This window comes from Condylura cristata, unplaced genomic scaffold (genome assembly GCF_000260355.1).
Source record: "Condylura cristata isolate star-nosed mole 26May11 unplaced genomic scaffold, ConCri1.0 scaffold00022, whole genome shotgun sequence".
NCBI lineage: Eukaryota > Metazoa > Chordata > Mammalia > Eulipotyphla > Talpidae > Condylura > Condylura cristata.
In genome coordinates, this window is record NW_004567123.1 from 1,857,824 (window position 1) to 1,874,348 (window position 16,525).

General features: G+C 38.0%; 1 protein-coding gene across 2 annotated transcripts in view; it reads left to right on the forward strand.

Annotated features, from left to right (window-relative positions):
- NAPB (N-ethylmaleimide-sensitive factor attachment protein, beta) overlaps window positions 1–16,525 on the forward strand; it is a 46,928-nt gene that overhangs the window by 26,743 nt on the left and 3,660 nt on the right. The window contains exons 4-10 of one of the 2 annotated variants that reach the window (XM_004687128.2): window positions 523–569; window positions 715–792; window positions 7,326–7,381; window positions 7,556–7,640; window positions 14,512–14,616; window positions 15,436–15,504; window positions 16,139–16,189. In XM_004687128.2, the coding sequence (XP_004687185.1) occupies window positions 523–569; window positions 715–792; window positions 7,326–7,381; window positions 7,556–7,640; window positions 14,512–14,616; window positions 15,436–15,504; window positions 16,139–16,189 (491 nt within the window). The remainder of the gene's footprint in view (window positions 1–522; window positions 570–714; window positions 793–7,325; window positions 7,382–7,555; window positions 7,641–14,511; window positions 14,617–15,435; window positions 15,505–16,138; window positions 16,190–16,525) is intronic. The other variant, XM_012728289.1, reaches the window with a different exon arrangement.

A 16,525-nucleotide genomic window follows, 5' to 3' on the forward strand; every position in this document is an offset into this window, starting at 1 on the left:
GATGTCAGAACAGGAATTTCGATGAGCTTTTGGTTCATGGGTTTGTTTGCTTTTTTTTTTTTTGAGCTTTTGATTTTAGCACGCAGAGTAGAACCTATTGAGATGATCTTTCCTAGTGAAGTGGTACTGTCTTCCAAAAATAACATATGTACAGACATTAGTGAGGAATACATTTACACATATTTTTAGCCAATATAATTGGTCGGTATTGATGACAGACCTTGTGGTTTTGTCTTCTTTATGATGCGGTCTTTCTCTGGCTGGAGTCCTCACTGTCAAGTTAAGAGTACTGAGCCAGCCCTTCTCCACTTCTGACTAACCCTGCAGCGGCTGCAGATAGAGCATGCTGATGGGTCTGGATTCGTGCGTGATTTGTGTTGCTTCTCACTAACCTGCCCCCCTTCCACCCCAAATTCCTGGAAGCTCCTTAACATTTTAGTGGCAAACAAGAAGATAGGCTCACCTGAACCCTCTTTGACTGAATGGATTTTTCATTGTTTTTCTTAAATGCCTACGCTGCAGAGGCTATCAACTGCTTAAATGCAGCCATCGACATTTACACAGACATGGTAAGACATTGCCTTACTTGAGTGGCTGTGGGGTGGAGTCCTGAGATGGCTTAGAGTTGCATTCTTTTTCATTGTTGTTCCCAAATTAATTGCTTTCAATTCGGTAGAACAGGAGTATGATTCTGTTATTCATTTATCTCTCCAGGGAAGGTTTACAATTGCAGCCAAGCACCATATCACCATTGCTGAAATCTATGAGACTGAACTTGTAGACATCGAGAAGGTAAGCAGTGGACAAGATTCCCCATAAACTTGGTGCAGAATTGGTAGTTAAGTTGTCTTGAGGAGTCCTCTCTTCCAGCAGAATTGAGGGACACAGTCATCACAGATGGTTTCAAGGACCAACAGGGCTGGAGGTTCATAAGGGGAGGACAGCATCTGTCATGCTCGAGAGGCAGCCTTAAATCAACTACAGATAGATGTAAAAAAAAAAAAAATCAAGGCCCTCCCTGGTGACGCAGCAGGCTAAAGCACTGCACTAAGAAGCTTAAGGCCACTTCTGCATGAGTTCTATCCCCACCTGCCCTGGAGGAGATCCACATAGCGTGCCAGACCTCTCCTGACCCACCCACTGCTCCCCTCAGCAGTGTACTTCGTCAGTCTGCCTGTTCTGCTCCCCACTCTGTCTCTAGTGAATCCTCTCACCCTCTGCATCTCTGGCCTGTACCTTGGTTCTGTATAAATAAATAAAGCTTTAAAAAAAAAAATTTTTTTTTTTTATAAAAAAAAATCGGAAGTGCTGATGTAAAGCTGTCCTGAGGACTGTGGATGATCCAGATGTGAATGAGAAAGGCAAACCATTGCAGAGATGTAGCCAGTTGCTGCCAGAGTGTGCTTGTAGCACTTCACACCCAAGTGGATACAGGCACTCCACGCCTCTGCAGCACTGGAGGTTGTTTCTCTTCCCCTCATTTGTTTCACTTTCTGGACATGGTGCCCACCTCATTCTCTGTCCAGTGCACTGAGTGTTTTCTCCTGACTCCTGGACTAGCCTTCTCTCTCCTGACATTGTGACTGCTCTCAGTCTGTACTTGCTCCTCTTACTGAACTCAGAATACAGTCAGTGTTACCATTGACTCAAATGTGTATCTGCAACCCAAAACTCTCCAACTGCAGGTTCCTGTATCCCGCTGTCTGCCACCATCTCCCCTTGCCTCCAATAATCATCTCAAACCTACATGTCTTGAGACTGGTTCTGATCTTGCACTCCACTGTACCCGCAGTGCTCCCCTTCAGGCCACAGGCATCCTTGTCTTCTTTTTCCACATCCAGCCTGAGAGCAGTCACTGTGAGCTCTGTCCTCAAAACTCCTGAGTGGCAGCATTTCTCATTTCCTTGCCCCCCAGTTTCCACTGGGTCACTGTAGAAGCCTCTGAACTGGCCCCCCTGCTTCTACTCCCCCTGAAGTTCTGACTCCGGGGCATAGGGTTCCCAGGTATCACCATCTTCCTTTTGGATTCACTCCATTCTCCTTATGTGTTTTCTCAGACAAAAGGGATTTTATATAGAAAAATAGGTTCATCAAAATTCCAATGCATCCATGGGGTAAATATAATGTGTCAGCCATTTAGTAGTCAGCAGGACAAATACTGTTGCTGGCATAAGAGAAATCACTCTTCACATAAATAATAATTTCATGTATGTTATACCTGTTTTTGATGTGACCAATAATGTTCTCTCTCATCCCCAACATAACCACAAAACCAGTAAATTAGATTGTTTGAATTTAACAGTTAATCAGATTGTTTCTCCTGACATTACTTACAAGCTGCCATTGGCCCCTTCAGAAAAACTGCTGGAGCCATCGAGGTATCTTCGATGCCCCACTGACTTAGCCCCACCCTCTCCCACCCTCTCTTCTGTTACTCTTCCCTACCTTTCTCCCCTGCTGGACTCTGCTGCACCTGCTGCAACCACCAGACCCCTTTGCTGCTCCTCACACATGCCAGATAAGCTCCTGCCTCAGTACCACCACAGGTGTTCTCTCTACTTGGAGAACTCTTACCTACATGCCCATGTGGCTAACTTCCCCTTGTCCTTCTTTTTTTTTTACCTTTCCTATGAACTCTGTCATTAATACATAATTAAAATAGAAGCTTAACCCTTCACATAGTCAAACATTTCTTACACCTCACTCTTTTTTTGCAGTGCACTTGTCGCTTTGCATAGCGTGTGCTGTGCTTGTTCATCACACTGGGTGCTCATTGGCTCTGTCCCTCCACTAGAGGGGGCCAATCCATGTCAGTGGGAAACTTTGCCCATGTTTACTGCTATAGCCCAAGAACTGAGACCTCTGAGACAGTAGACTCTGATAACAAATGGCATCCCATCTCTACCCCTTCTCTGTATATCTGTGCATCTCCCAGAGCAAATGGAGTCTCAGATGGTTGTGGGGGGAGCGGGGGAGCATCTCCGAGTACTAAAATTGGATTGTCTTTGTGAACCTTCACCTTCTGATTTCATGCTGACTCCCACCTTTTGGTTATTTAGCACAAAATTCACTTGGACTTGTTATATCTATTTCATTATTTGACCTTTTTGGACAGATATGACATGCTTTTCCAAGGCTAGCTTCTGATCTTGACTAAGTCAGCACCATTGGCATTTGCTTGTGAACTTCTCTTCAGAGAGGTTATGTGTAGAACCTGCAGGCAAGTGATGTTTTTTTCCCCAGTGCAAAATCAGTGACAGAACAGGAAGGGTATGCATCTGCTGTGAATGAGATATTTATTTGGCCATCCTATCTTGAATAGGAACAGTATCTTTATGGATTTTGAATCATTTTGGGGTGCAAGCACTTGTGCATAGAATCTCTCACCAGCTAACACTACTGCTTCAGTTCCTTATCCTTGATGCTCAGAAGAGCACTGTGGAATCAGCGCAGTACCTTCTGTGCCGCCAGGGCGTGCTCTCAGACAACTACTTCATTGCATGGCTTGCCATAAGAGTCACGGGGGATGAAATGATCTAAGGTGTGCTTTTGTTTTCCTTCTTGTTAAAAATATTGGTGACTTTCAGCTCCTTTTCTGAAGCCCCCATCCTTACTCATGGTGTCCCTGCCATTCTGTGAGTTGGACAGTAGATGGCATCTCTTTTCACTGAGGTGTGCGCTTTAGAAAAAAAAAAAAAAAAAATATATATATATATATATATATATATATTTAAGAATATGCCGGGCGTGGGGTTTAGCTTGCCTTGTTCCCTGTATTTAGAAACACCATCTTTATTTCCCTGGTTGGACTCATCACATTGTGGTTGGTGATGCATGAAGTTTAGTTTGAATCATTTAATATCTGATTGATTACAAAAGAACTTCTTCCCTGTTAATACTAGCCCCGATTGTTCTCTGATTCATTCAGATTTTAGCTGGTGAACAAGGAAGTGTAAAATTTTCATAAATATATATTACTGCTTTGAATTCATGAAGTAAAACATGAAAGCAAATAATAAATGGGCCCTCTTTAAGTGGTCTTTTAAATAATTCAGAGAAACTATGACCTTTTACTGTTTTCTAACCCTGGGGAACATGACTTAATAATTTTGTTGTAATATAAGTGTCTATGGCAGGGGCATGGTAGTTCTGTCTGGGGGATAGATGTTCTAGAAGAATTGATCCCGTCTTAAAGCTATCGAAGGGTCTTTTACCCATAAAGTAGATTCTTAAGTCTGAATTTTGGTAATTGCATTTACTTGAATGGTCACTACCATCCTAGAGAACTTTGTTCTCCTTTCTGGGGCTGTATGTTTACCAGCGTCATGACACTGACCAGATGCTCCAAGATGCAATCTCATGGGTTTTTGAGGCACACTACTTAAATAACAGGACAATCAGCTGATTTTCGTTGGCATAACATTGAGTGCTATAACATGTGTAGTTGGGTTTTGGCTGTCATGTTCTACGTTATATATATTTTTCCACCTTTGCAAGTTTAAGCTAAGTGGACTCACTTCTAACACGTGAGGGTTTATTTGTGCCTGGCTGCTTTACAACACTAGCCCTCTTGCCTCCTTACCTTTCAGTTACCTGTGGTCTGACTCATACCTGAAATGCTGCACATAATAAGATATTTTGAGTTTCTATAGCCATGTAATTTTTATTATAGGATATTGTTTTAATTACCCTATTTTACTACTATTTTTTGTTAATCTCTTCGTAGGCCTAATTTACAAATTCAGCTTTATCGTGTGTGTGCATATTACGTATGTATGGGAAAAGCATATTATTTATGTAAGGTGCAGTACTGCCCATGGTTTCAGACATCTTTTGGTAGTCTTGGAACAAATCTCCATCTACAGGGACTACTGAATGTGTAAAATTCCAAGCTAATGTGAACATCTGGAGATAACCTGTGGTCAGCCTCATATCACTAAAATTTTTCTGTTAAGCTGTTCTTTCAGCTACAGTTTGAAAACTTGGAAATAACCACCGGCCCTTTTTTTTTTTTTTCTTAACCTCCAAAACAGCAGCAGCTTATGCTTTAGTTGAGCTTTACTGATTGATTTCTACTGTTGTGAGAACTAGGAAGAAAAGTAGCTACACTCATTCCCTGTAACTAATATTTTGAATAGAAAGATGTAGCTTTCTATTCTATTGGAAGTCATTAATAAGGAACTTTCATTTGAAGTGCAATTTCATTCATTTAACATCTGTTTATTGAGTACCTGTATATGAGAGGCATTATTCTATACCCAGGGACTTAATGGTGAGCAAACCATCATGAGACCTACCCTCATAGAGTTTACATTTTTGTGGGAAAAGATCTACTTTAGTCCAGTAACCGCATTCATGTATGTCGGTGACAGCTCTGACAAGGGCTCCAAAGGGGTAGATTCCAGATTCCGTGTGTGTCCTTGTTTGTAAAAAGAACGTTATATAGTGTGTCTCTAGTCTCTTTTTTAATGACTGTTATTTAATTTGTATATGGAAAAGTCCATATTGATACTTTCTGTCATTACTTTTAATCTTTCCACAGTCACCCATTATATTTAACAAAGTAAATTGTTTGCAGTTATGAATAAAATTTAGGGACCAACTTAATGTAGGCTAAATGACTGAAAGAGTAGACCAAAAACTTAATTATTCAAGCATGGACATGCCCAATTTTTCACAAAACTGTCCACAATATTCTATCATCCAGACGTGGCTAATGTTGACTTTGCCTCTTCAGCTGGTAGCTTCAGCAGAGGCTCTGTGGGCCACACTGTTTGCTTCTCTTCAGCTCCATGTGCCAGTAACCGCAACTAAAGGGCTTTTGTAACATAATTCCCCAGTTTGGTTTATGTTATTTGTTGTTTCCTTGTCTCTTTGCATCTCCTAACTCATTAGGGCAGCCTAGAAGCCCTAGAGCAAGTGGTTTTGAGTGGGAAAGCAGCATCTGTACTCTGGTTTTCACATAATGCTAGCTCCCTTTTTGGGTTTGCTAGAAATACCTCAATGTTAAGGGAAGATCTGTGACCCCCAACTCGCACTCTTGTAAAACTAACAGCAGGTTTTACATGTTTGAGTTTTTGGTAGGAATAAATGCATCTCATAACAGACAGAAATTTCATGAAATTGAAACTGCATTGCTCATAAGTGAAGTATATTGGAACATAGCCAAACTTGTTCATTTTATGTATCATCTATGTCTGCTTTTGTGTTACCACAGGAGAGCTGAGTGGTTGCAATAGATATGTGACTCATAAATCCTAAAAATATCTATTATCTGGCCTGTTTCAAAGAAGTTTGCCATACCCACCAGTTTAAAATTCTGTTTAGACTTATATCTTGCCATTTGGGGTATAGACGCTGTTGGTTTTCCCAGTTTTATGTGAGATGCTATCTCTGAACTCTGTCCTTCTTTTCTTCTAGTTGCCTGAAAAAGGTTCTAGAGTTGTTCTGTCCTGTGAAATCTTGCTGAAAGATGCAGCACACGCCATCATCATCTCTTTTTATAGAGCTGCTTCCCATAAAATTTCTGGCTTCGGTGGGCATCTTTCTGTCTTCAAAGTTTTGTGTTTGATTTACTAAATATTAAGCTATAATATAGCTTGCCAGCTTTCAACCTATTTTCTCTCCCTTTGACTGTTAATTTAACAGCCACTAAATTTTGCAACCATTCAGCTCTCATGTGGTAACATACACATTTCAGATTGAAGGCAACTCCCATATTCTAGATGTCACTATTGGTATGAGTGAAGCAAGTCCTTGCTGCTATAGCAAGCTAAAGATCTGAAATTTGGTAGGCTTCATATATCTCTAAAATAACAAGCCAGTCTGGATTTGTCACTGGTGGAGACCCAGGGGTTGGGCTACATTCTGACCTTTATAGTTGTTCAGAAACTAGGCAGACAGAAGTTCTGCTGTCTTCATTTTATGGCGTCCATTGTTGCTCTAGACTTTGTCATTGCCATTCTTGCTTGTGGAAGGGGAAATGGACTGGAGAAGAATACAAAGTCACGTGTGGGCCAAGATCAGAAGTAGCCCACAGTGTGCCTTCTTACATCCTACTGCAAAGGACAGATCGTATGGCTTATCTCTAATTACAGTGCAGGCTGGGAAAATGGTGTAATTGACATTTGACATAAGGGGAAGGAAGATATTTTGCTGCCTTGCCAATATTCTGCCTCCACACTTCTCTGGAGGTACATGATTTCTTGTGTCTCTAAATGAAGTAAACCATGTTGTGAAAGGTTTGCTGTGTTGGAACAGGATTATTTATATTGTGGTTTTTATATACCAAGTCATTTGAAAATAACATGGGTGTGTATTTTTAGGCAATCGCTCATTATGAACAATCAGCTGATTATTACAAAGGAGAAGAATCCAACAGGCAAGTATTATTTTTCTTAATGAATTTTGCTATGTGAGAAAAGACAAACTTTCACTGTTCTTTGTGAGTATATTGGGATGTATCAAATAAAGGTGTCCTGAGATAGATATCTTTATTTTATTTTTCTATGAATGATTGAATGATTGTTTATTCTGCTCTGATTCTTGATTGCAGTTCAGCAAACAAGTGTCTCCTGAAGGTGGCAGCGTATGCTGCCCAGCTTGAGCAGTACCAGAAAGCCATTGAGATTTACGAGCAGGTGAGATACTGCGGGCTAGCTTCTTATGGAAGAATTTTTTTTTTTTTAATTTTTTTGAAATATAATTCACACATTATATACTTCTTTTCAAGTATGAGTCAGTAATGTTGATTGTATTCAGAGTTATATAAACCATCATTACAACTGAATTTCAAAACATTTCACCCCAAAAAGAAACTATTCTCTTTTTAGTCCCTGAAAAATGCTATATACTTCCTGTGTCAGTGGATTAGCTTTTTCTGGGCCTTTGTGTGTATGGAATCACATGGTGTGAGTCTTTTTGTTATTAGCTTCTTTCACTTACATGATGTACTGATACTTCATTTCTTATAGCTGAACAGTGTTCCATCTTGCTTATGCATCTGCCAACTCGTGGACATTTGGCTGCTTTCACTAGAGGACTAGTATGCATAATATTGCTATGAGCATTTGCCCAGGTTTTGTTGTTATTTGTTTTTTGTAGAGGTTGTTGTCTCGGTTACATAGCTAGGTTTGAGATTGGTGGTCCATTTGACTTTTTTTTAAGAGAAACTGCCAAAGTTTTCCACAGTGGCTATACAATTTTACACTCTCACCAGCTAGTTGTAAGGACTCCGATTTGTGTTTTGTTTTAAACTTATATATTCTGGAGATAGATAGATAGATAGATAGATAGATAGATAGATAGATAGATAGATAGATAGATAGATAGATAGATAGATAGATATTCTTTAGCAGATAGATATTTACAATATTTTCTCCTATTCATTGAGTTGCCCTTTTATTATTATCAGTGTCCTTGATTCATAAAGTTTTCAGTTTCAGTGAAGTCCTATTTATTTTTTTTCTTTTGTTTTTCTCTTGTATTTTTCATGAAAAATCATTGCCAAATCAGATGTCATGAATCTTTGCTCCTTTTGTTCCAAGAGTTTTTTTAGTAACAACTTTTAAGTTTGGTCTTTTTGAATTTTTTTAAAGGTTTATTTATTTATGCATACAGAACTGGGGTACAGGCCAGAGGTGCAGGGGCGGTGAGAGGATTCATCAGAAACAGAGTGGTGAACAGAACAGGCAGATTGACGAAGTACACTGCTGAGGGGAGCAGCAGGTGAGACAGGAGAGATCTGCTGCACCATGTGGGTCATCTCTGGGGTGGGGGTCGAACTCACACTGAAGTGGCCATGGTCAGCTTCACAGCGCTGAGCTTTATTTAACCCACTGCTCCACCAGGGAGGGCCTTAATTCACTTTTTTATTAGCAGGTAAGGGTCCAACTTCATTGTTTGCATGCTATCCTGATTTCCTAGAACCGTGTGTTTAAAAAGAAAACAAAAAAAAACTGTCCTTTTGCCATTAAATGATATTGGCACCCTTGTTAAATTATTTGAACAAAAATTTATGCAAAATTTATTTCTGGATCATCTGTTCTATTTTGGTGTCCTGTAAGTTTATCTTTGTGCCATTATCACACTATTCTGATTACTGTAGCTTTAAATTTTGAAGTCAGGAATTGTACTCCTCTAGTTTTGCTCTGTTTCAAGATTGACTCGCAAACCTTTGTATTTCCATATGGATTTTATGGTCATCTTGTCAGTCTCTGTTAAGAAACCAGCTGGGACTTTGATAGGAAGTTCAGTGACTATGTAGACTACTTTGGAAGGTATTGCCATCTTAACAATATCTTAGCATCATGTTATATGAGCGGCTGTTTTTAGATCTCCTTTAATTTTGTTGAACAATGTTTTATAGTTTTTAGTTTGTAAGTCTTGTTCTTTAGTTAAATGTACTCCTAAGCATTTTATTCTTTTTTATATTATTGCAAATGGAATTTTTTCTTAATTTTCATCTTGGATTGCTGCTTTTATATATTGCAGCTTACTAACCTTGCTTATTAGCTCTGATGGTTGTGAATATCTTAGGATGTTCTATGTACAAAATCAGTCATCTAAAAGAAGTAGTACCTTTGCTTCTTTTCCAATCTGAATGTTAATGTTAATGTTAAATGAAAGTAGCAGAAACTACTTAATCTTGTTCCCGCCTTTTAAAAGAAACTTCATTCTTTAAATATTATGTGCTATGTAGCTGTGGGTTTTTGTAGATGCTCTCTACCAATTTGAGGAAGTTCTTTCTCTCCCTGGCTTGCTTATTGTTTTATCATCAAAAGTGTTGGATTTTGTCAAGTGCTTTTTCTGTTAACATTATTAAGGTTAACATGTGGTTTTGTCCTTTGTTCTAGTGATATGGTACATTTCATTGATTAACTTTTAATCAGCTGAACTAACCTTACATTCTTGGGATTAATTCTACTTGGTTATTACAAATTTGATAGGTCTCCAACAAATACCTTCCAAGTTTTATAATCCTCTAGAATGACTTACAGAACTCACTAAAAGTTGTTAGATTCACAGTTATGTTTTATTATAGAAAATTATGCAAATTATGAGTCAAAGTTCAGGATGCAGGAAAGTTCTAGGCATGACACTTCCTCTTATCCTCCCCTCATGGGAATTGTGTAGATAGTAAAATACACATAGATTATTGCCAACCACTAAAGCTCACTGAATCTGGGCTCCAGAGTTCTATGAGGCTCAGTCATGTAGACCTGGTTGACCACCCATATTCCGAGTTCATCTGTAGGTCGAGCTGAACTGCATTGCGTTATCTTTCATGCAGGACTGTCCAAGGGCTTAGGGAATACCTCCTAGGACCCACAGGTAAAAGAATGCTCTCACTTTGAACAAAATTACTTCTTTAAAACAAAGTCATGGTGTGTAGACCTTTTTTAGGTTATTAGAATTAGTTTGGTAGTATTTTGCATCAATATAAGGGATATTGATCTTTAATTTTCTTTTCTTGTGATGCCTTTGGTTTGGCTAGCAAGGGAATACTAGCCTCATAGAATAAGTTGGGAAGTACTCCCATTTCTAATTTGTGGAGTAATGTGTGAAGAATTGTTAATTCTTCTGTAAACATTGGATAAATTAGATGGTTTTCTTTTTTACTTTTTTCAGTTTCTTTAATTGTATTGTTATTTTTACCACTTTCATCCTTCCACTTCCTTTGGATTTATTTTGCTCTTTTTTTAAGAGTTGAAATGGAGGCTTAGCTTATTGATCTTCCTTTTTGTTTTAGTTCTGTTGACTTCCCCCTCACACGGCTTTGACTGTTAATATTGTTCTGTTTTAATTTTCTCATTTTATTTACTATGCCTGTGGGTTATTTAGATGTGTTTCATTTAATTTCCAGTTAGTTCTAGATTTTCCTGTTGTCTTTCTATTGTTGACTTTTAGTTGGATTTCTTTTTTTTTTTTTAAAGATTTATTTATTTATGGCCCTCCCTGGTGGCGCAGCAGGTTAAAGCACAACACTGAGAAACTAAAGCCACTTCAGTATGAGTTTAATTTCCTGCCCCGGAGCTGACCCACCTGGCATGGCAGAACTCTCCTGAGCTGCCCGCTGCTCCCCTCAGCAGTGCACTTCATCTGTCTGCCTGTTCTGCTCCCCACTCTGTCTCTGGTGAATCCTCTCACCTCCCTTGGATCTCTGGCCTGTACAGATTTATTTATTTGTGCATACAGAACTGGGGTACAGTCCAGGCAAGACAGGAGAGTTCTGCTGCACCCTGTGGATCACCTCTGGGTCTGGGGATGCAACTTGCACTGAAGTGGCTGTGACCAGCTTGCAGTGCTGTGTGGGGTACCAGGGAGGGAGGGCCCATTTTTAGTTTGATTTCATTGTGACTAGGAATGATTTTGATTCTGATAAATTTGTTGAAATTTGTTTTATGGTCTTAATATATGGAAGTATAATTGCATAATTATATAAGTATAGATTTGACTATATATATAGTATATAGTATACTATATAATTGTAGATTTGACCTTTGTTTTCTCTCAATCTTTGTTTCACATATTTTACAGCTTTATTATATGTTGCATGCACATCTAAACTTACTTTGTCTTATTGGTGAGTTAACCTTTTAACATGTATTGTTTCCCTGTGTCTCTAGCAGTTTGCTTTGCTCTGAAGTTGATTTTTTTTTAAAGATTTATTTATTTATTCATATTGAACTGGGGTACAGGCCAGAGATGCGGAGGGTGAGAGGAGTCACCAGAGACAGGGTGGGGGGCAGAACAGGCAGATCCACTAAGTACACTGCTGAGGGGAGCAGCGGGCGGGTCAGGAGAGGTCTGCCACACCATGTGTATCTCCTCTGGGGCAGGCGGGGTTCGAATTCATTGTGGAAGTGGCTTAAGCTTCTCAGTGCAGTGCTTTAACCAGCTGCGCCACCAGGGAGGGTGAAGTTGATTTTTATCTGCTATTAATATAGCTTCTCCCTTCTCCAACTTCCTTTTGATTCATATGTATATACCTTTTTTCATTCTTTTTTCCTTCAGCCTTACCAGTATCATTGTGATTGAAGTGAATTTCTTGTGGCCAGTATATTGTTAAATTATGCTTTATAATCTACCTTGTCGTTTCTATCTTTTAGTTGATGTATTTAGACCACCGATATTAAATGTAATTATTGATATGTTAGGTTTATGGTTTTATTTTTGTTTTCAATTTGTGCTCAGTTCTTGTGTTTTTCTTTTCTTTTTCCTGTCTTCCAGTGGTTACTTGAGTATAGTGTTTAGTGTATCTCTTCAAATATAATTTTTTAGTAATTGCTCTGTGTGTATTACCTTTGCATAGCTATCATATTGTTTTATCAATTCCAGTACAATATGGAAATCTTAATTTCCACCCCTTTACCTTTTTCACTCAATGTATAGTTATTTCTTCTCCATCAGTGCTACAGCTTTTGCTTCACTCATCAAATAATTTAGAAATTGTTTGATAATTTAGAAAACTCAAGTTCATTATTCTTACCCAGATTTTGCTTGCAAAGTTCTTTCTTCCTTCATGATGTCTGAACATTTCTTCTCTTATCCCTTCTTTTCCTTTTGCCCTTCTTTTAGGTAGGCCTGATGGCATCAGATTTTCTAAGTGCTTCTTTAGCTGGAAATGTTTTGCTTTCCCCTTCATACCTAAAGCGTGTTTTAACTGGCTTACAGGTCTGTGTTAGCAATTCTTTTAGTATTTGAAAAATGTGCTACTTGTGACCGCCATGGTTTCTAAAAGAAATTTGCTGTCATTCAAATTGTTTTTCCCTAGTAGGTAAGGTATTGGTTTTCTCAGGTTGTTTTCAAAACATTATCTTCAGTTTTCAAAAGTTTATGTGACTTTACATGGACAGCTTTGCTTTTACTCTGTTTGGCTTTTTCTAAACTTCTCAAATTTATGTTTTGTAAAATTTGAGGTGTTTAAGCCATTAGTTCTTAAATTATTTTTTCAACCCCTCTTCCTCTCTCTTCTAGGAAACAAATGTTAAATTACAAGAGAAAAAAAAATCTCTCAGGGCTCTGGTCATTTTTTTCTCTCAGTCTACTCTCTGTTCAGAATAAGTAATTTCCATTGTTCTATCACTTTACCAATTCTCACCATCGTCCCATATATTCTAGTGTTGAGCCCATCTACCTTTTTTGTCAGTTGTATCTTTTATTTTTGAAATTTCCATTTTTAAAATACCCTTTAGGGTTTATTGCTGTGAAGTGATTTTTTTATGATTTTGGGGGGATGACGAGTTCCTGTTTTTTTTCTAAGAGTTTTTGTAATTGCTTTTTGAAGTATTTTTATAAGGGTCCCTTTAAAAATTTTGTTATTAGATAATTCTAATATTCTGTCATCTCAGAGTTATCATGCACCAGTTGTTTATATCATTTGTCTTCCTTCATTCACTTGATCTTTTCTGATAATGGGCATGAGTTTCAATTGAAAAATGTACATTTTTGCATTATAAAACATAATACATTAATTAAACCTTCTTTCAGCTGGTTTTCTTTGACACCGCACTAGATGGAGAAGGAAGGAGTATGCTGTCTCTTTCCTGCCAGATGGTGGTAAAGAAGTTCAGGCTTCCCATTCCACTGCCATTGGGTTGGAGGGTCTCTTGTTCCCTCCTGGGCAGAGGCAGGCATTCCAGCCCTTGCTTGCTCTCTTCTAACAACTTACTAGGGTTGTCTTCATTTACTACTAGGTGATGGTGAAAGTCTTAACTCTCTCTCTCCCCACTAGGTCTTTTCTGAGTCCATGTCCCTGGAGGTGAGGGCCACCGATTCCTGTGATCCTCCATCTCAGGGCATGTAATCTCCCACCTCAGTGGCAGGGGTGGAAGGTTTGGCTCCCTACTTAGCCGTCATTGAGGCTACAAAGCTACCTCAGTGACAATATTGGCTCCTCCTTGCATTCTTGAAAAGGTAGATATCTTGAATCTACTGATGTGAATAGTGTAGAGTCACAGTTTTTCTGTGGTTTCTGACCAAAATAGAGTAGTTATTATTCTGAATGTTTTCAGTCTTGCTAGACTGCCCATTTTCTGCCTTTGGCCAGAGACAGCAGACTTACCAATCTCTTTTTACAACCATTAGCACTTACAGGTTGTTCCAAGTCAAAAACATAGGAAAGAACATAACCCAGGGAATTCATTGGCATACTTTGCCTGTCTTTAGGTCCCTGGCTGGTCTGCTCTCTTCTCCACTTTTTACTCTTCTTATCTTTGTGTTATATGAATTGGGTATTTAATTGTCTGCAGGAGGGATAGAGAGTTCATCTATCCCATATTCCTGGAAGTGTAAATTCTGAGTCATTTTTAACAGGTCAGCACTTTATGTACTCAATATTATTCCTTGTCTGGTAAAATTTTCTAGTATATGATACTAGGTTAGAAAGTATGTTTCCTGGCTAAACTAATGTAAGATACAGAAATATTTTCTGACAGGCAGTAGATGTGAATCATTTTGTCTAATATAAAAGGCAAGCTTTGTCAGCCTAACTCTGCTTTCTGTGCTTAGGTTGGAGCAAACACTATGGACAATCCTTTGTTGAAGTACAGTGCAAAGGACTACTTCTTTAAAGCAGCGCTCTGTCACTTCATAGTCGATGAGTTGAACGCTAAGGTAAACATTCTTCTGTGCTAGCTTTCTGACACAGGTTAGTCATGAAAACAGGATCTAGGTACTCAGTCATCCTTGCTTCATTTTATTTGTGTGGTGTTTGTTAGTAGCAGAACTAAACCAGTTACATTAGTAATGATAATAAAAATAATAACATAATAACAGTAGTAATAATGATGCTGTATGGTATTTTTTCCCAACCATAATTTAATACATGGTGACATGATCAGTCACCATGGCTGTCCTTTTCAGTCAGAAGATGGCAACCATCTTTCCTTCAGTAGATTTGTTTGAAATAAGTTAGATGGTAAAAGGGGAGATAAGTAGAATAGCTATTTTTGGAATTTTCATTCCAACTAGAGAGAAATTGAAAAACTGAATGGAAACTAAGAGACAAGAGGCAGAGACGTGGCTCCTAGATTTTATTAGTGTCCAGACTTGGAAGAGAAGAAGTAAAGCTGCTGAAAGAAAAAAACTTCCTTCCAGCCTCCTCAAATTTTTGTTTGAAAATTGGAAGAACTTCTCCATTGTGGATGAAAACAGACATCTGGTCTGTAAGGTTTTATTAGAATTACATTTGGTTCTAATTTACATTTGCTGTCTTCTTACAGCAATCTAATTCAGAAAAAAAGAAAAAATGGCTTAGAGTTCTTCTGAACTAAAATTGAAAATTTTAAATCAAATTCATTTTGATGACAAGTTTAACAAAATGCTGCTTACCACTGCAAATTGGATGTAGATAAGTCTTACTAAAGGTAATGTTCAAGACATTGTTTCTTTGTTCAGTGAATTTGATATTAACAGGTGATTTTTCTTTCTCAGCTTGCACTTGAGAAATATGAGGAGATGTTTCCAGCATTCACTGATTCAAGAGAATGTAAATTACTGAAAGTAAGTTATGCTAGAACTTTGAAAAAAAAATACCTTTGTTGTCATGTAGGATTGGGTATAATGAAGTTTTAATTTTATGAAGTCTGCTGCCTGCTTTTCAGCTTTTAAAGAATAGGTCTCAAGTGTGACTAGAGTCAGAGATATAAGCATTGTGTTCTTAAACAGGCAGTTCAGAAAAATTAACACAAAACATGGAGCTCTCTGACTTTGGATAATTCTTGAATTACATTATTTTTATGTTTTTTTAAAAATTTATTTATTTATGCATATGAGAGCTGGGGTATAGGCCAGAGATGCAGGGAATGGGAGACTTCACCAGGGACAGAGTGGGGAGCAGAACAGGCAGATCTACTGAAATACACTGCTGACGGGTGGGACAGGAGAGGTCTTGGCCAGGGATGGAACGTGCTGCAGTAGCTGTGAACAGCTTCATTGTGCTGCATCTTAACCCCTTGTACTACCAGGGAGGGCCTGGTTTATATTCTAATTAATATTTCCCCAATTTTATAAGGTATTTATTTATAAGGCAGTAGCAATGTTATACTGTTATACTAAAGCTTTATCTTTATCTAAAGTATCTATTCATAGTTGGAAATTTTTAACTTAAACTAATTTGTCTATATTGTTCTGCCAGAAACTTTTAGAAGCTCATGAAGAACAGAATAGTGAAGCTTACACTGAAGCAGTAAGTTATGCCTTTGGGAGATAGTGCATTCTTTGAAAGTTTAAGTTACAGAAATTTCTTTTCATTGTAATGTACAGGTTGAAATTTATTTAAACATTATTCCAGTATACCTAATGTATATTTTACAAAGGTCGTATTTTATCTATTCCACAAACTTTAGTAATTAGGCAGTTATATTTACTAAATTTAGCTGTGAGGCAAATTTAATAAGCAGTATCCTCTAGTATTTTGTTAATTTGAATGTTTTTTTTTTAAAATAATTGATGTATAAGTATGTGAAAAATAAAATCAATTAAACACAATTTAAATTATTAATACAGTTTAAAAATAAAATAC